The sequence below is a fragment of the Notolabrus celidotus genome, chromosome 7, assembly GCF_009762535.1.
Source record: "Notolabrus celidotus isolate fNotCel1 chromosome 7, fNotCel1.pri, whole genome shotgun sequence".
NCBI classification, from domain to species: Eukaryota; Metazoa; Chordata; class Actinopteri; order Labriformes; family Labridae; genus Notolabrus; species Notolabrus celidotus.
The window spans coordinates 11978287-11999374 of NC_048278.1; the positions used below are offsets into that span (position 1 = coordinate 11978287).

At 41.2% G+C, this 21088-nt stretch overlaps 2 protein-coding genes across 9 annotated transcripts in view; one reads left to right on the top strand and one right to left on the bottom strand.

Annotated features, from left to right (window-relative positions):
* LOC117816124 (zinc finger protein Aiolos-like) overlaps positions 1-21088 on the top strand; it is a 40270-nt gene that overhangs the window by 4964 nt on the left and 14218 nt on the right. The window lies entirely within an intron of this gene.
* On the bottom strand, positions 206-21049 carry LOC117816127 (insulin-like growth factor-binding protein 4). The gene is made up of 4 exons (XM_034688263.1): positions 19948-21049; positions 8838-9001; positions 6987-7112; positions 206-4405 (listed from the first exon to the last, which is right to left on the bottom strand). Exons 1-4 carry the CDS (start codon positions 20303-20305, stop codon positions 4268-4270), a joined length of 786 nt encoding a protein of 261 aa, XP_034544154.1. The 5' UTR covers positions 20306-21049; the 3' UTR covers positions 206-4267.

Below are 21088 nucleotides of genomic sequence, written 5' to 3' on the forward strand. Positions count from 1 at the left end.
AGGACTAGTTTTATTCTTGCTTAGAAATTCATCATACTTTGCCACAGTATAACTTTAGTGCATTTTCCCCCTCTAAAATCAGTATCTCATTCTAGTGGCGTTCTTTATGTGTTTTATTGACTAACACGTGTCAAGGCACCAACATAACTGGGAAAACCACATCTAACTCTAGTGCTTGTTTTGCAGCAACACCAGAACAACATTGTAGTTTCTAAAGTGTTTTAATTGCTCTATTACAATGTGTACATTTTCATAGCTATTACATTTTCAGTTACAATATAACTGATAATTTAATTGGTTGAAATTCTATATTTCAGTTCTTTGATCTCTTCAGTGTTTGAGTATAATGGTCCTGTCCTGGACAGATACACAAGACCTTTCCAACCCCAGTCCATTTGTATGCATGCAAACATTACTTTGTATCTTCTACACATTTAGAATATCAAAAGCAAAAAGGAACAGTCTTTTCTTTAGAAATGCAATTACAGTTAAGTACAGCAAAGTTAGAGATCAAGCAATGCACTACATCTTAAATACACAATTTATGTAGTTAGAAGACTTTTACAAAATCAAAGCCAAAACCCTTCACCACCTCTCTATAAAAGTAAGCCTTTTAAACAGAGAAATGTTTATAATATCACTTTCTTAATTAAGAAATGATAAGATGAGATGCTGCTGTAACTTTTCATGTGTATACAGTTCACTGAGTGAGTGTTAGTGTCTCAAAGTATTTTGTTTATCGTCTTTGGAATAGTTTTTGGTATATTTGGCTTTGAGCTCTACCGATGACTCTCCATCCATTTCATCCTCTTACCATCCTTCTGTGTTTTGGTGAAACAACTTTGGATTCATGTCTTTATGAGGTGACAATGAGAATTGGTCATCAGATTATACAGTTTTTGAATTGACCATTGGCTTCAGCAGTTAAATTATATTATTTGCTAAAGAACTAGACTAGTCTTTCTGGATGTAAAATGAGTCTGTTATTTATTTTATTACTGTCTAGTAAATACGTTTCGTAAAAAAAAATATAGAAAAGCAAAGTGCACTTAAAACATCATACAAGTTTTTGTGTGTATGAATAGTAGAAGGGTACATTTAAATCTTTAGCATATCACCTCGACACCCTCAAGTATGTCCAGGTTGCACTGAAGAAAAATCAGACAAACCTCAAACTGATGATGAGTGACAAAGCTTGTCAGATTCATGTTAGCAATAAGCTTGCCCACAGATCACTTAGGAACATCAACTACTGTTGACTGCTGCAAATTATACATTTTACTACCCTGCACAAAAACAAACAAGAGTTGCAGTGCAAGTCGACCATTTAGAGGAGTGGATGTTTCTACCGTTATATCATTCATTCTAGTCCAAAGGTGGACTACCTTTTTGAAGTTTTGCTTTTTAGCTGTTGCTATCAAGCTGCAACCCCCCCTGTGTTGTAGAATGAAACCAGTGCAGCCTGCAGATCCTCGAGTGTCCAGTTAAGGCAGGCTCCAAAAGCTAAGGAATCCCTTGTAGCTCCCATGTTAAAATGTCAATTTATACTGCAGAAATAAACATGTTTACAGCCTGCTTAAAAAACGTTTTTTGGTTTGTAAGTCATTTAACTATTTGTACACACTGTGTGGAGGGTGATTTTTTTCTGAGCCAGGAGGCTAAATACCTCAGCTTTCACCTCTTTGTCTACACCTAAGTTTATTGGAATTCTGGTGGCGCCAGCATTGGGTTCCACCATCCTGAGCCTTCAAAACAACTTTCCAGTGGGTGAAATCAGAGACTATGTCCATGTTTTATACAGTCTATGATTGCTATCTTGTATTCTTTTTTTAAGCTCAAAGTGACCACAGTCAGAAAATGGCAGACGCACTTGCTATGCCTCCATTTAGGTTGACAGGTTGCAGTGGAAGGCTCTTGACAATCCCAGCTAGGCATACCATAAAGCATACTGTGCTTTAATTTTTATTTTAAATAATACATCAAAGGAAAAGGGCTGAATTTTGTGGTAGACTTTCAGAGACTAATTTTTGCAAGCAGTCGAGTCACTCCCTAAAAAAAATGCAGGTTCGAGGCACTTTAACATTTGTACCACTTATAAAACCAAGAGCCTTCTAACTCTTTTTATACAGACTATGGACTCTTCCCAGTCTTTATTTAAAAATGAATAAACCATCAGTTCTTTATAAATGCATTTTTAGAAAGAAGATTTAACCAATTTCAGTTTCGAAAAATGTGCAAAATGCATTGATTGTTTATTTTAGCATATTTTTAAGCTGAATTACTTCCTTTGATGTGCTCAAATAGTAGTTTTTTTAAGTGAAACTGTCATTCTAATCAAATTTGTGAGTTTTTTCTTTTTCAACACATCTGCCCAGTAATCTACACATCCAAGCCTGACTGCGTCTCAAGGAACCAAATCTTTGTCCACATTTTATTTGCTTTATGACCTCTTGCTTTTCAAAAAAACAATAAGTCAAGTCATTAACAGTCAAAGTTTCCTATGGAACTGATGGAGCATGCTGTATGTGCTGACAATCACCAGCATTAGCTTAAACCTGCAACTCACCAATATACAAAAAATGAGAATAATAAAAGACTTTGAAACAGTATCTAAAATATTTGATGTATAGCTATGTCCCTTGGTCTGGTTATACACTCCTTCGATTACTGGCACAATGGCCTATAGACGATAAAATAAAAAGGTTCATTGTCAGTTTAACAGAGAAAAATCGTGCTTCTTCCTAATCACTATGCTATCTTTCTGTATATTACTTAAGCTTAAGGTTAACTTGAGCTCTGTTATTAAAATCTACCGCTGTACACTCTGCTTGTGTATTAAAAAACACATCTGGCCAGCAAGTTACAACACTGGTTATCTGAACATTTAACAGGTTGGATGCAGTGATAGAGCAAAGCAGATGTGGATGTTACTCTGATATTTTAACGATAAAACTGAAACCACACATGAAAGCCTTCGTCAGTAGCTTTATGATTAGAGATCCTTATACCTGCTGATGCTAATTACCATCTCAAAATCTCTCTCTCTCTCTCTCTCTCTCTCTCTCTCTCTCTCTCTCTCTCTCTCTCTCTCTGTTCTCTCTCTCTCTCTCTCTCTCTCTCTCCCTCCCTCTTTCCCTCTCTCTTGTTCTCTCTCTTGTTCTCTCTCTCTCTCTCTCTCTCTATCGATATATATTTTGGCACAGTGAGTATATAGCACCACCAAAGTTCTGCAAAGCTGTCGGTGTGGAGAAAGATCTTGTAGTTTGAAGCATATTCACACAAACACAAGAACCACACTGGCATCGTAGCACCAGCTGGAGCAATAAGGTTATCCTATCAGCAGTGTACAGAGGTTCGAGCCCAGCTATGCTGCCAGTCCTCAATACTCAGGGGAGCAAGAGGAGGATGCAGAATAAACCACTGGATGATGAAGCGAATGTATTCTATCTCTTCTTAAAGGCCTTTTCATTTTGGTCAAGTTGTGAAAAGCTATGGCTTATCGTTTGGTAACTCATCGATTGGGGATAGTTCCATTCATTTGTCACCTCTGTTTTTTTCTTTAGTTTTATCTCCTAATCTTGTCCTATCTTTTATTGCCACTGCCTTGTTACTACTCTTTGTGTTTGCATACTTATTTTATGGTTTGTTTGACCCTATTAACCAGATGGGTGGGGTTTATGACATACATATAGGGCAGTACGATAAGAGCCACACATTACGACCATTACACACATTGTGTGAAAAACTAGTGCACAATCCTCTAATGATTAATCTGTCTGGATTGTCCAAATGCACTGTTTACTAGATGATCTATACAGCTCCAGAAACAACAAAATCAAATGCTTACAGCTCCTGTTGTATCTCAGGTCTGATTATGTTTTGGGAATGATGCATTTTCTTTTTAACACTATTATACTGAAATTAGACCGGAGAAAACAACATATTTTGCTCTCTAAGAAAGATCACAACTATAACTGTGGAAGTTCTTTGTCTGCCACCTGTTACTTCAAAGCACCAGTCTTAAGTTCACATAGTAGGAACAATACACAACAAGTGCTCATAGACTCAGAGATCACAAACTCTCACACACAGATATAGCAAAAGAACTCAAATCAATGGTTTCCTTTTTGTTGCACAAGCTCTAGTACCCTTGGCCTCAGGTGAAGAGGGGCTTTAGAGCGAAGTCCTTTCTGCATGTAGTTCTACTAATAAGCACCAGTAGAGTTAAGCTGGTCTTGCTGGTCCTCCCTCCGCCACTCCTCACTCCTCAATCCCTCAGCGTAGCAGTCATTAACTGGTGGCAGTCCAGTTCCCCTCGCAGCTCCAGTGGCCCCGGCAGCCTCAAACCCGTCTTCTGGTCTACGCACCAGCACTTCCCCCGCTGTCCATCACGTGCAGGATGACACTGTGGGTATAAAATACACATGGAATACCTTGGTTACATATTTTAGTTGTAAGACAATTCCTTGAGTATTGTCATGCTAAGATTTGTTATAATGTGTTAAATCCAAGCGACAATCTCCGGTCTCAAAATATGAGGCCCATGCAGAAGTGTTATAAACTGCAATTCATCGAGTATCCACTTGAGGCTGGCTGCAACACCATAAACCACATACACACCAATTCAATAAAGACGATCTTTGCAACAATAATAAACATGTTTACAGCCTGGTTCAAAAATTGTCTTTGATCTGAAGAGCTAATTTTTCTATCAACACACTGTACGGGGGGTAAAATTCTTTCTAACGTGATGGTTCAGAAGATATTAAGATTAGGAGTTTTTCCCATTTAAGGACATGACTGACTTGACTGACAGGCAGGAACAATGTAGCTGCTGGCTAGGAGGCTCAAAGCCCTGGCTTCAAAACAGTGCTCAGGAACAGATGGGGGACCTCACAGATACTACTTCCATTATTTATACAGTCCCATTATGATTGCAGCCCCAAATGATTGCAGCCCCAAATAATAGATGAATCATGGACTTTGTATACAAATGTATCCACAATGACGTCAACACATTCGTGTGCTGCTGTTTGGATGCCTAAAGTTTGTGAATTTGGTCGTCCCACTCTCTCTACTCTATTTGGACCATATTTAACACATTTCTCTTACACTACACTTATTACCTGCTTCACATGTGGCCAAGACACAGACTTGTCAATCACAGGTATCAAAGCCCTAAAGCATACACCTCTTAAATGTCCATTTTCCTTAACATTTGGCCATAAATTACATAACATACTGACTTACTCATCTACCGTTTATTTTTTTAACATGTTCGAATAAAGATACAAACAAACTTACGAAACAAACATGATAACTCTATCGAAGAAGACTTGAAACTAGTAACTGAGAACATAAATAAACGTTAAATGAAAAGTATTTTTCTGATAGAGTAAACCACAATTGACTTCCTTGCAATAAGCAGAGTCCCTGCATGATGTTTGTTTGAAAAATGCAGCTTCAAGCACTTCTACGTCGACTTTGAAATAAAGAGGCTCTGGACACTTCTCTCAGGCACTCTTTGCAGTGGAGCAGGTTGGTACAAGACCAGTTTAACTATCTTGAAGAGCAGTTAATGCTTTGTTGACGGGGCCATTATTCTCCAAGATGACATCTGACCCAGCTTTTAAAGCCTTTTAAAGCTGTTAAAGTTTTTGAACCTCCCTCTGTGAGAGACCCAAACAGCGTACTCACTGGCACTTTTGTAGGCTTGTCTTCATGTAAACATGGAATTTATCTATTTTTTTATTGAATTTGCACTTGTTTTGAAGTTTTATCATCTTTAGTCAGAAATCTTTCATTTGTTCAGACATAGTGCTGGTACTTGGAGGAGCAGAACAGCACTTTGATCTACTCTGTCTTGTTAAACAACCAAAGCGTAATGATAGCTGCTGCTTGGGATTTTTCACTGAAATGTTGACTCGGCACCCAGTACACAATTCCAAAGACTTCTGCAGATGTAAGGGCTTCATCCATGAGCCACTTGCTCAGTCAGCATTGTGTTCACTTATTGGACCAAGGAGACTCAACATACATTTAGTCAACTGATAGTCAAGATTATAACTTGGAAAAACATGGGAAATGTTTTCAAGTATATACTCATATGATTTAAAGCTTTCAAGCTCCCGTCTTTGAACTTCTAGGAATTCCTGTAAAACCAAATTTGTTGCGTGATTTTGAACTTTTTCTCTAATGATTTACAGTTTCAAATAACCCCCAAGACCAGTCAAGAATCTTAAAGCAACCCAGCCATGAAATGATTCCCAGTTGCCCCTCATGACCTGTGTTTTACTTCCCAAAAGGTTTTATCTGAGTGCACTTTTAGTTAAACAGTAAACAGATGCCAGTGAATGTGAGCAGACAGAGAAACTTTAACCGAGTTACACAACCATCATAACTCAGACTGTTAATGACTGCTGCTTTTCCTTTTATCACCCACTCTGTATCTACTGCTTTGATTGCACACCCCGCACAGCTCAGAGAGCAGCCTTATCTCTGCCTTTAGGCTCTCTCATTCTCTCACTCTTATCTGCATAGTTGCCCAATGTTGCAAAGTCAAACAAGTAACTGAATCCAAAAGCTAATTTCATCCATCACAGCAGTAAAAGGATTATTGTCCTACAGTTTTAGGGGAAGCCACTTTACACACGCAGCAACTGTTGATTTCTGAAGTAAATCACTTTTTAATGCGAGCTGGGAAATTAAGATCTTGGCTTTACCACGACAGTCTTTTGTGTTGATCTTGAACAAGTTAGAAAATATTTCATCAGCCGCAGGCATGTTTTGTGTTTTGGCTCGCAGATTGCTGATGTGGTTTTTAAGGAACTGTTTGGAATATAAAGACAGGCATTTTTATTTGTATTGGCTAAAAAATAGAGATTCACAGTTCACCAGCACACAGGGCCAAATAATGGTCTACTCGGTCACAAATCCAATGAAACTCATAACACAATGTTTTTGTGTGTGCGCTTGAACTCACAGACCTGTTTAGCGTGGAAGTCTCCGTTCTTGTCGCAGTTGGGTATGGGGATTGTGAAAAGATCATCATGTGTGCGGCTGTTTGATGCCAGTCTGTCCAACGCTCTCTGCAGCTCAGCACGACATGGAGCCTGCAGGAGAAAATGTTTTTGACTTGACGTTTAATATTCACACCAGAAAAGATCCAGATAAAAAAAGACATATGCAATAACGTGAGAAAATTGACTTATTATCTTAAGTTTTAAGAAATGAACCATCAGAAAGTTATGTAAAATCTCAAAATCAGTGCTGTAAGTTAAAGCTTCGCTGAGGAGATTTAATCTGCTCATTTATCTGCTTTCTTTAAGACCTACAAACAAAAACAAGACCATCAAAATGAAGATTATTGCTAAGTACATTTTAATGTCAGAAACCACAGCAGGGGGTAGGTGTCAGGCGAAGTGAAACTGCAAGTTGCCAAAACAGCCTTTACTCACATTTTCCACAGCCAAGAGTGATAAATTAAAGCAGGATGAGATTTAACTTTTTTTTTTTTTTTTGGGGGGGGGGGGGTCAAAATCAAGGCCAACACATCTGAAGGAAAAAATCAGTAAAGAAGTAAGAGGCATCACTTTGTCCACAGGGGGCACCAGAATCAACACAGCCTTAAAGTTCTTAGCATGACCTTTAACACATCCATCAGTACAAAGTAATAGATAATAAATCTGCAATGTCTGAACAAAAGTAAGGACTGAAATATATAGATGTTGTTGTTGTTTGGGCAGTTTTGCCTATATTGATAGGACAGCTGAAAAGAGACAGGAAATGTGGGAGCTGATAGTGGGGCATGACATACAGAAAAGGGTCATGGCTGGGAGTCAAACCAGCAACCACTGCTGCCAGGACTATAGCCTCTGTACTGTTTATGGGGCATGTGCTATCACAAGTTGGCCGAATCAGCCCCACTAGAAATGAGATTTGAATTTTAACCTGGCATCAAATAAAGTTTTGGAGAAATCCACATCTTAAAACACATGATGAGAAAGGAAAGAGATCCTGGAAAATTACTTGTGAATCCAAAGAATTCTCAATGTGTTTCTAAGTCTGTAGTTCTTATTCATAACAAAGGATAAACAATAATTGGTGTGTTCAATAATAAAATGTGATGTGTTCTATATAGATCAAAGGTTAGAACTGTGCACACTCCTTGCACAGAGATTCAACATCCTCCAATCTCTCTTCTCTATTGCGGACTTTAACTACTGTCCTGTCCTCCCAATAAAGACATAACCCCCCCCCCCCACAAAAAAAAGCATTCTTTACTCAATACACATCTAGCTGTTGTACGCTGACGCCAATAACTATCTAAAAAAAAAAGAACAGGGAAGCCGGGATAGTTGACTCCGGAAAGGTATGCAGTTTTGTAATGGAAAATGTGTTAGAACCCTGGATCAACCCAGGTGGCCAACAACAGTAAACCTAAACATAAATCTGTATGCTTGTATTTGTAGCATTACTGTGCTATCATGTAACACATTTCTTGTTAAATGAGTGCAATAAAACACAACAAAACATTGCTGTTCCTGATTAAAAAGGATGTTGTGATCCCACTCTTGCTTGTAAAAAATAAGAGCTAATTGCATGTTGATGTCAATGTGCACCTGTACTTTATTTCGCAAGACCGCAATTAAATGTTACGGTCTGTAAATAACTAATTTGTACAGTTTATTACGTGACTGTTACGCTCGTGGCTTTGGAACCATAAAGCCTTAATATAAAACACCTGCTGGGGCGGAGGAATGCGCTGCAAAGAGGGAATGCTTCGGTTGTTATTTTCTGAGAAACTGATAAAGATGTCAGAAGATTGTGTCTCTCACCAGCGCCGCCTTGGTCTCCTCCCTGGCTGTGTTGCTTCGCTGATTCGTGGACTTTGGAGGGTGGCGTGCGAGGGTCTTCTGTATGCAGCGCTTGTCCTGTGGACTGCACCGGATATTGCTGTTGTTCGGGTGCTCAAGGATGATCTCATCCTGCCTCTCCATCGCTAGAGGAAGGAAGGGATAATTTTTTTAGTTCCACAAATTCACCAAAAAGATGAACAGTGCACCAGGGCTTCTCCTTAAAAAACACAGTTTCAAATCTACAGTAAAGAACTCCCAGACTTGGCTCACGTTTTGTCAGCTCACACTTTTGTATTTCTGTCTGAGTCATTGTACACAGGGTAATTCATGAGGGACAGAATGGCTAACTTTAAACTTTGTAAACAGCCTTAAAGTGACCCCTCAGTTTAAAATATAACTCTGCAGAGGTCTCCTTCCCTCCAAAACACAAAGGTGTTGATAAAAATCAGTAAAACAGTGACGAAAGCTTTTGAAGAGCTGTGAGATGAGCTGCCAGCAACTTAAACTCACAAGACCAAAAGCTGACAAAAATCAGGAGACTGTCAAATCACGCTTTGATACAACATTGACAGGACTAACACTGCTTTGTGATGCTGAACAGGAAAAAGAGGAATGTTTTGTTGAACCAGCCAAATCCGAATGGCTGACATGAGCCTGAGTCAGGTACAACCCAGCAATGTGCTTTCTAACAGCCGTAAAATAAGTGTTGCATTATGGTCTATGCAACATACTAATATCACATTTGAATGTTGGGAGCAAAACTGAGGGTACCATACATTAGTGCAATGATTTGCCCTGGTGTCAGATACAGAGCCGGTGCTGCTCTTCCTCTTCCCCTTTTTTCTTCCACATAACATGCCATCCAGCTAAGGGTGGTGAGATGTAGGCTAAAAATGAGGCCAGGTTAACCTCAAGGACACAGCGCAACGTTGGCGCTCTGGGGGGTAATCTGTACTTCAGCTGGTACTTTTCTGCTACTACTGCACCGCCGCAGCCGTGCCACGAACTCTGAGGCTTATTTAAACGATACCACCCCTGTTCAGCCACCCTGTGTACATTTTGGTCTGTGCCACATTCACCTTTACATCCCTATAATCCTGCAGCTCTGTGGCCCTTTAGGCAGCCAGCTGCTTCCTCAGGAAATGCCCCCCTCCCTCTTCATCCTCCATCCCTCCACAACAACCTCAGTCTGTGCCAGATGGAGGTTGTTAGAGGGTATTTGCACTGTCACAAATGGGCACAACTTGATGTGTGTGTGCTGGTTGGTGGTTGGGGGGCACAAGATGAATGAAATTGGGGATCAAAGGTTGTGCGTGTGTTTCTTTGTGCGCCTGCATTTAGCCTTTCACCTGTGGCTCGTAAGACTTGGCAGTGCTTTGTGTTTTCTGCTCATAACCTGTGGCATTTTACAGATTGGCACTGGAATCAAAGCTTTTTAAACTGCAGGTTTTAGCTATTCTCGCTCTGATCGTTGAACCAAGCCTGAGCTCTGGTTTATATCTAAGGTAACTGCCAGGCATCAAGTTAATTGTTGTTGGCAAAGAGACAATGAAGGTGGGTCAGTAGCCTCCTTAATCTTGTGCAGTCTGCAGCCTTGTTTCAGGTCTACAATGCATGAAGGTATTCACTCTTTCTTTGCTATCTAGTTTTCAATCTGGGTCAGACCCTGCAGCATTCAATTGCCATTTGTAAGAGTGACGACTTTTTTAAAACTCTGCATCAGGACTTGGAAGGTGAACTTCACAGACAGTCATCTTGCTTTGCTTGGCTTGTCTGAGGGGGAAGTGTCTCTCAGCTGTTTGTATTTTTAGTCTGTTGCTGTTGAGCCTTGCTCATCAGCACTTTCTTCCACCAGAGCCAACAGGCTTTCAGCTGTTTCCCTTTGTTCCAAGTTGTTCTTTCTCCTCTTGTGCCGGTTCACACTTTTTCGATTCCACCCTCTTTCATAGCGCAAGCCAAAGTGATTAAAGTGGGTCAGAGGTGGCATGTCCTGTTTGCTACCACTGCTGTTTTCCATGGAGGAAGTTGCTACTTCTTCGTGTGGTTTCGTATGATTTGGATCAGCAGCTTTTGGCGTTTAAAATACGAATTCCTTCAGTGCATTACCAGACCTGGTGATGATATGATGCAGTGCTTTGGCAGTCAGGTGTGCAGCAAAGATAAAATAGATGAAAGAAATATGTTTGGAAAATTAGGATCAGTCTTCACTTGTTTTTGTCTTTAGGTACACTTAAGTCCATTTAAGACATTAACAAAGACACTAACAGGTCTGCAAATTTAGATTTTTTTTATCAGTTAACCTGTTGATTATATTTCTAATTACACAACCGTTGTGTTGATAAAATGACCAAAAATGTGTTAAAAAACCCTCTCCAGAATTTGCCAGAACTATAAGGTTTTGTCCTTAAATAGTATCTTGTCTATCCATAAGTTTAAAACACAAACACTCTTCTTTCATCATCATAACTAAAAAAAACAGCACAATATACAACTAACTAGTGTTTATCTCTTTAACTTGAAACATGCCAAACAATATATTGACTGTCAATCAATTGTATATTTGCATATTTGTGGCGACTCTAACAACTACCTGTCTAATAATCAGCAAGTTAGGTTCTTCAGATTTATTTGTAATGTCTTATACAAGCAGGAGTCCAACAACACATGCATCCGATCAGCCTGTGCTGTGGCAAATATATCTTAGTTAAATATTTGTAGTAGTAGTTCGTAGTCCCAATCGGGTCCAGAGTTTATTGACTGGATTGGCCAAACAGTGGGGCACAGTGTTAAGCAAGGGGGCATGAAGTGTGTGTTCGCAAACACACAATTGAATAACATTTATTTACCCTTACCATCTGAACTCATCATACTAACTTTAACTACTAACATTAAAGTATCTGAAAGATGTTACATTTCTGTGTATTATTTTAAATTTGAAAAGCAACAACGGAGTGACAACGTACAAATCTTGTGAGCTTCTCTAGGGACTCAGAAATCATTTGAACAAAGTCACAGTTAAACTGTCTAGACAAAGGCAATGCAAACACACTCCTGTACACTATTCAACATACTAAATAAAACAAAAACATTCACATTTGTACCAGGCTGTAAACAGGTTTATTTTTGCTTCTTTGAATCGGCTTGTATGTGATTTCCGTTACTTCCGGAGCCAGTCTCAAGCCGACACACAAGGAACTAGGAATTAGCTTAATTTCTTGTGGCGGGAGGTTGCCACTCAGTCTAACCACACGGGCGTCAAATGAAACAGATGTCTGAACAATTTTTCTACAGTTTTAAGTGCCAACAAAGAAAATTTGCTTTGACTTTGACTTTGGTGTGGCACCTCGGATGAGTGGTACCTTGGGTCAACAGTTGTTAGTTGCTGTATAAAGCTGTCCTGTTCCATAGTTGCAACAGGTAACATGTTTTTCACAACATGGAAGGCGACTGCCTTGTTAATAACATCCCATTGTTACAATTTTTTTCATAAGGCACAGCATGGGTAAATTAAGCTTTTAACATAGATTTTTTTTGCCCAAGACTTTGTGGGCTTCATGTTTTGGGTTGCAACACATAGTTTTACACACCCTTCTTGTTACACAGATTTGTTTTTTGCTCAAACTTTGTGTGGCAACCTGTTCATGGTAATCAAGCTGTTTTTTTTCTTTTTACCAGCCAGCTCCTCTTTGATGGCGTTGCCCCCGCCTTTATCCATCTCTGTGTTCTCTTTGCACACAGGACTTGTTGTGAATGAGCAAGAGGAGGAGCAGGCTTTTACGTTTCGGTTTGCTCAGAGGGAGAGAGGCGGGGCATGAAGAGGAACAGACAGTTACAAGAGAAATAGGCTAACTGGTGACTCTACAGAAATAATGTATGACATTTAATCAAGCCAACATAAACTGTATCAATATGAATGATATTGCCCTACCCTATATCTCATCAGATACATCTTCAAAACTCAATACATCACCCAGCCCTATTTAATGGCAATAAGTCCATACGTTGACTTTTTTATATGTATTGGTCTGTGCACTCTGTGGAACATTAACGTAAGGAGCGTCAGTAGTTATCAAATGTCCCCGTTTGTGGCTTTAAGCTAAGCTGAACTTGAAAACTACATAGACAAATGTCCTCCTCACACAAATATTTGCTTAGCCAGATCGAGTTCTTTCTGTGTTAGTACTTCCACTACTTTAGAGATTGAATTTCAGCCAAATTGGAGACATTGATACAGAAACCTTGGATGCACCTCCTTAGAAAGAATGACTTTATCTGTGCCCTTCTCTGAACAGTTAAACAAAGTACAAGAGTCTAAATTCTATACAGCATCATGAACATCGCCCCTACACTATAAAATGTCAGATGCAGGTACTCCTCTAGCTTCACTTTATCAGGACTCCACAGTCAGGTTAACATCATAAACACACATCTGGTTAGTCATGCAGTACTAAACATGTGGTCAATGATGCCTTAATGCCACAATTCAGTTGTGTTTTGGAAGTGTGTTTGGACAGGCTTGGGAAAAGAGCATCGGACATTAGTTTGTTTACTCACATTTTGAAACCTCAATCGAAGTCCCTGACTATTGGTATCAGATGTCAACCAAGCCCAGAAAAAGTCTTGAGTTTGTTTGACCCTCCATGACTGTTGAAAACATTTATCATCTGTTCTTTTAAACATCAAGCCCAGTCTTTTGAAATACAAAAGGAAAAGAGGTCAAATAAGCAATGGTGCAATCAGTTTTGCAGACACTAAAAGAATAACTTCATCTCAATTATTTGATTTGACTGTAAAGTTACAACGGAGCCAAGGGCTCAGATCCATTACTGAGGACTTCGCCTCAGTCGGAGTCATGTCTGTCCTGTCATCTTATTCATTTGTGTTTTACAAACATTGGGATTACAAACTATCAGTCCATGAAACCTCCCAGGAGAAGCTCCAGATGTTTTCAATGTTGCTGTTCCCTTTGACAGAAAAGATTATACTATTATGACAGAAACTAATCTTCTGAAAAATGTATAATCTTGTCTTGTCTTGGCTTCTTCTTCTTCTTCTTCTTCTTCTTCTTCTTCTTCTTCTTCTTCTTCTTCTTCTTCTTCTTCTTCTTCTTCTTCTTCTTCTTCTTCAAACCACTGGTAATACTCTGATACTTTTGGGTTTGTTTGATTCTGGCAGCAAGTCTACCAGTATTAGGAACAGTTCTCTTGAGTCAACACTGGAAGCTGCCGGAAAATCTGGACACAACTTTCCAGGAAGGAGATTTCTAGGAATCAGTTAATCATCAGATTGAGAGCTTTTGTTGGAAGATTTAAAATCAGCCTGCATGAACTGAAATAAGCCACGGAGTGAGTTTCAGAAGACATATAAAGGGTTAATAAACTCTTTGATTTAGTTTTGATTGATTCTTTGACCAGAAATAAAATGAATTGGAGAAAATTAACAGAAAATGAATTCTTCTTTGCCCAACAAGCGTATTTGATCTGTGTATGATATACTCAAAAGAGTGCAGTCAAACATTGCAACTGTAGGACTAATTCTCTATTGTCCTACAGTTCAGTAAAAGTTTAGCCAACTATTTCCACTCTCCCCAACACAGCGATGCCAGTTTGATGAGGACTTCCATTCTGTTGCCTTGTGTTTAACACTTTTGTCACCTTTGGCTTTTGCTATGTGTGGCCAAGAGCTGGGATTAACATTACAACGCCTCAATCCTGAATGACAGGCCACTGCTAATGTTTTGTAAATCACAAATAGCCATACTGCAAGCAAACCCTGCTTCATCATGTATTTTGCTTTTATGGGCAGCGTTGCAAAATGAACTTTTTAAACTAGCAAGCCATAAACAAACATAAAATAAGTCTTGTTTAACAGCAATTGGACTCCTCTCCTGCAAGCCAGTGGAGAAAATGCAGGTTAAAGGCACTTCCAAATCACCACCAATTTAAAACTAAAAAGCTAGATCTAAGTCTATAATTCAAATCTGCATCTGCTGTCTGACAGTGTTGGATTTGTTTTTTTGTTGCATTTTTAAATATTTTTCTCCACAACTAAACAAATTGGAATTTTAAAACTCCTACAAAATATGAGGCACTGTTGGCCTAGCGGTTTAAGTGTGCCCCACATACAGAGGCTATAGCCCTCATTGCTGGTTCAACTCCTGGCTTCAACCATTTGCTGCATGTCTTTCCCTGTTCTCTACTCCCCACGTTTCTTGCCTCTCTCCAGCTGTCCTATCAATAAAGACAGAAATGTCCCAAAAAATTTAACTAAAAAATCAAAAAAACTCATACAAAATAAAACAGATATCAAGAAGTTAAGTCTTAGTTCATCTATACTTACAGATTCTGCATAAAGACTTCAAATCTGCACCTGTATGTCTACATTTTCTTTATGGCAAGTGTTCTGTTTTGGTTTTTTGTACATTCACAGTCTGAGTAGTCAGATTGACCAATCATGTATCAGCAGGCTCTGGTCTTTGTCGGAAAACAGTCCAAGAGAGAGCAAAAGCAGGCCCAATACACATCACTGTTACAACACTGTAGCTTCCAGCAGCAGCCATCTACCAGTGATATCTGCATACAAATGTAGCTAGAGTGAAGTGTGTATCTCCTGATGAACTGACACCCACCTGAAACTGATAAATAAGCACTACCTCTACGGTTGGAAAGGATCAAAGAATGAGAAAAGAAGTATTGGCTGGAAGTGATTTAACGCCAACCACTAGCTACGCCAGAATTACTGAAAACTTGGCATGTGCTCCCAGAGGCTTCTATCACAGCACTGTGATTCTTGAATCTTTGATAATCAGTGTGAATTGCAGATACTCCAGAAGGCCTTAACACTGCAGTGTACTGTACTTGGACAATCAAGACATTACACACACACACACACACACACACACACACACACACACACACACACACACACACACACACATACACACACACACACACACACACACACACACACACACACACACACACACACACACATACATCTAAACAAATGCACACACACCTACATGCACTTAAATTGTATACACACACACACAAACCTAAACACAGAAATATACACACACACACACACACACAAACGCGCGCGTGCGCACACACACACACACCTAAACAAACGCACACACACCTACATACACTTAAACTGTATACACACACAAGCCTAAACACAAAAATATACACACACACGTACACGTGTACATTATCCTTCACTCTGACAGGAATCTTCTGGATCAAAACATCGTGTGCGTGATTAAAATAAAACATGTTTTGGAAACTTAAGAGCAGAGTGAGGTTTTTCCCACATTCACTGTGTCCTCTGAGATTTAGAGTTTGCTCTGTTTTCAAAAAGTAATCTTATTTTTCATCTAGATGGAATTTTGTTCTAAGACATGACTGAATTGTGTGTCCAACAACTTAAACTGACCTGAACTGCGGTATAAGCGTCATCTCAGCTCTGCACTCTGGACTCCATTACTGACTGTTTTGTAGATGTATTAACTTGAAGATCTGTGAGTAAATTCTGTCAAAGAGCGCTTGGGTAATCTCAGCCATCCGTCACATGTTGATGCTCTGGTACTACTGAATGAATCTATGAATAGAGAGAAAACTGCAGCTGCAGTGAATTAGGTCAAACTATTTCAGTTACATCATTAAGGTGATTTTGAATGGAGGATCTCGTGTTAATGTACAGAATCAGGGATATGACTTGAAGTGCAAGGAGAGGAAATAAATGGAACAGCATGTCTTGCAGCCAGTGAGGCAGTGTAACAGTACTTATGATACTTTATTTTTGTATGACAGGCATGAATGAGCCATGATGAGCACTGCACAAACATGTGCTTGTTAATAGAGGCAGTAATTTATCATGCTGTTTGAGATTTGTACAGTTTGACATATGAAATGTCAGCCTTTGAGGTCTCATTCTCCTCCTCCCTTTAGGACTTTGTCATGTGTGGGACACTGTTGGACAGTTTATGTTTATCTCTCAGCTCCGACACCAGAGGGGGGTCCCTGTCCGATGGAGAACAACAATTAGCTAATCACATTGACTCCTGCACAAGAGCCCCAGCTGTACAAATGTGCTGCATGACCCAAAAAAGCAAATACACAACATTAAGGGACATCTGCGGAAAGAGGTTTTGGAAAATCCTCTTCTGGCACCCTAAAAAGACATCCACATCTTTCAGTTCCTTAAACATGCTGTGGAGTCCTCACTCGCAGGAGAATCTAGGTTAGCATGCTGCTTTCATAAAGATCTGTGTGCGTCACAGTAAATTGTCCAGATTCTGGATCCGGGGACCGCTTCATTCATGCAGTTCCTGCAGTGCCTGTAGGTGTAAGACTTTACATATCTGACATCTGTATCAGTTTGTACACAATATCTGTTTCACTGTCAGAGGGGAAGCATTTGAATACGACACCCGGCCAGACCCGGCAGGAATGAGGGAGCAAATGCCAACATATTCATGATGATTTATTCTAAGTATCAGGACAGAGAGAGTTTCTGAGAATTGGATATCAAGATGCATGAAAGCTGTCTTAGACCTTGACATAAGATGCAGAGCAGTACTTGTTGTTGTTGCTATGGAAATTTGGTTCAGGAATAGCCTGAAGGTTGATGCATTTTTGAGAGGAATTCAGAAAAGAAAACGGACTGATAGCTCATAACTACTTCCATCCTGATTTTGTGCATTGCCTCAGCAACTGTCATGAGGCAGCACACATCTCTGCAGAATGCAGATGCAGAACTGTAACTATTAGCCTGACACCCTGAGCTGACGAGATCTGCCTCCATCCCAGGATCCTTTTCATTATGAAGTCTCTTGGTTTTTAAAAACCCTCTTCTATTTTTATCTAGCATGTTCACTGTTGCTAGGAGTGGGGCAGTGTCAGACATGTATTCAAGAGATGCACCCCCTTGTTTAATAATGCATAAGTATGGAGAATGCGCCACAAAGGAAATCTTCTGCCTTTGACTGGAGTTGGTCTTTGCCCCCCCCCTCCCTAACCCCCCCCAGCCTTTCTGATTGTCTCTCTGCTGCCATTTGTTTACACTGAACATTCTTATACAGCAGATCTGAGCTGCTGCCCAGAAGAATTGATTTACAGTGAGATTTATTGGGCAGAGCTTCCCTGCTTTGTTATGACAGACTCCGGGGGTAAGAAGGAGTGTGGAGTCAAACAAAACTCTGCGCTCACATTACAGAACACCAAAAACAAAACTTATGAACTTTCCAAAATGTTCCATCTACTGCCGCCCCGCCCTGGAGAAATAAGTAACCCAGACCCCCCCCCAGTGCACTATAACCCAGTTCAGGGACAGCTGATCAGATGAGGCAGGATCAAATACTAGAAATAATGTGAAGGGGAACATCCCTTTATTTTAATCTGGCTCTAAACGGCTTTCCTCTTCTTTCTGATTCCATTTAGTCATGCTATGCACCGGTCTAACCTATGCTGGCCCTGCACACAGAGCAGAAGGCTCTCATTTCAGCTCTGGCAAAATGAGTGCCGATGAGCTCATCCTCATGAAGGAGCTGGACACGGTGGGCGATGCGCTCTAAGGCTTATTAGAGCTGGGAGGGGGCGGTGCTCCCAGGGCCAGGGGAAACAGATGCTGCATGAAGATGAGCGTCCGTGGAGTTTTATATTGGCTAAGCTGATCCAAATCTTTGGTGTTCTGGCACCAGCAGATAGCCTCTTGCCATTACCAGTTACTGTCTGGGAGCCCAGGCTCAGTGGAAGCAGCAGTGATCCGGTTCGTTGATAATCTGGAACAAATGAAAGAACCACCTTGTCTGCGACACGTTATAACAATTGTCTCATATGGCATAATGGAAATCAACACCACTCCCTTTGAGGAGAGCAGAGGAAGACAAACACGGGAAACTGTTTCCTCTGAAGGAAGAAGTGAATGTCAAAGCAGTGAACTGGAACTGGATATGCAGATAACACATCCAGCACATCCAGACATCCAACAGAGTGAAAGTGGAAACAGACTTTCTGCTTTGCAAAAGGAACTCAGCAACACAGGCGGGAATAAAAAGAGTGTGATAGAGACATTGACAGCAAAAGAGGAGTTCTGCAGCAGCAGGAGGAGGAGGAGGTGGAGGAGGTGGAGGAGTGGGGGCGTCCATGAAAGAGAACCAAGTGAATTACTGATTGCAGAGAGCTCTAATAGCCTCAGACTGGCCACACTCCATTACAGTCATTTCATACAGCAGCTTTTATTACCTCCTCCCATTACACTAACACACACACACTGTCTCACATACACACACACACACACACACACACACACACACACACACACACACACACACACACACACACACACACACACACACACACACACACACACACACACAAATACACACACAGACTCTGACCGCTACACCAATACAATGCATTTCACTGCCTGCACTGCACAACTACCTGCAGGATCTCAGCTTAACAAAAAAAGGTAATTGCACACCCAAGGGTTGCTGGGAATCTGCATTAACCGAACGCATTTTTCCTACACTAAAACAGGGAATAAGTTGCATGCTGCACGGTCATACATACAGACACAAACACACACTCACACGCACACCACAGCTATCACCACAGCACTCTCCTCTCTGAAGCCTGCTTTGCATCTTACAGCAGGGCCCTTTTCTCAGCGAGCAAACGCAAGACAGCAGGGGGACTGTGTGCACTCTCCCATCAGGCCATGCGTGAGGAGCTGGTGTGTGTGCACGCTCTGGTTCGGGGCTTAGCCGAGATTAGGGTAAACAAGCAGCACATTGTCACCCCTCACCTCCCCTTCAAGCCTGACCTGCCTGGCTCAGGTAAGACCCAGGGAGGAGAGACAGAAAGTATTCTGGTGTGCCGGGGTCCACAGAGCGAGCGGATCGTAGAGATGCTAGTCCAGGTTCAAAGTGACCTGATTACATGCTTTTTGCTATGGTAGCATCTTTATATAGACATTTGCAGAGATACTTGTGTGCTGTGAGTGTAATACTGATTAACAAAAGTTAAAAGCAAAAGGTAGTGCTCGTTGTGAAGAGGTCAAAATTTGACCCCTTTGCTCTCACCTGAGTTCTCCTCCACCTCTCTCTCATCCATGCACACCCCCTGGCCGTGCATCAGGGAGTGAAGTGGCCTGTCAACGCCACGCGGTGGGTAGCAGCGGAGGCCTGTGGCACATCGTGGAGAGTAGACACCACAGTGAGCCCCTTTGGGTAGGGCGCAGGTGGGGCAGCAGCCACAGCCGGGCTCCCGCACTGTCTCCTCGCAGCCTTCCGGCAAACGACAGGCGGCCAGCCTCTCATCAGAGCAAACTGGGCAGCGTATGGCCGTGTCCGACAAGCACAGCGCCACCAGCGACAGGGCGCCGAATACCCAAAGGCCCCAGCAGGACGGGGCAACTGCCACGCCACGTCCAGGCACCATGGCAGCCCCGACACCTGCACGCAATCCTATGCCTTTGTGTATGGTGCCCTCTGCTTCCCCTCTCCTCTCTGAGTGTGGTGCGGCTTTTGGTGTCTTTGTACTTCAGCAGAATTTAGACCAACAAGGAAGGTTTGAGAGGAAAGCTTTGTCCAGAATGGTCTTTGATATTTTCAGCTGGTTAGTGTTTCAATTGCAGGGACACAATGCCTCTGCTGTATTGCCTCTCCGTTCCTCTTATTCAATTTCACAGAACAGAAATTGGAGCCTGCACTTGATCTGCTCGGCTTGCGAGTGTAGTGGTGATAAGAACTATTTTTTGATGTGTTGGAAGGAACACTTGCCGGCAGGATTATCCACCACTCAGTCTTGCTGTCCCTTCAAGTCCAGAGGCACGTCCACCCTAAAATGAAGCTCAGAGAAAAGAATCTGGTCTACAAGTTTCCCAATGCAAAACAGGTCATCAAAAGGCAGCGTTTTAAGTCACAGCTGCAGTTTCCTCCTCTTGCTGGTGTGCAGTGCAAAGGACTCGCTCCTGAGAATGGCTCAACACGAGTAGCTCTCCTTGGACTTTATACTGGTCCATGGACACGCCTCTTTCTACAGTGAGAGGGGAGCTGAAAGGCACAGCGGAGAAAAGCCAGGCTAAAGCTCTCCCCCTCTGTCTCCCTCTGTAGCTCTCTCTTAGGCTTAGATACTCTCTCCCTCACTTGTCGTCTTTCAGTCCTGAGTGCTTGGAGCAGAATTACCCTCTCACTTGTTCACACAGAATACTCTTGATTTTCT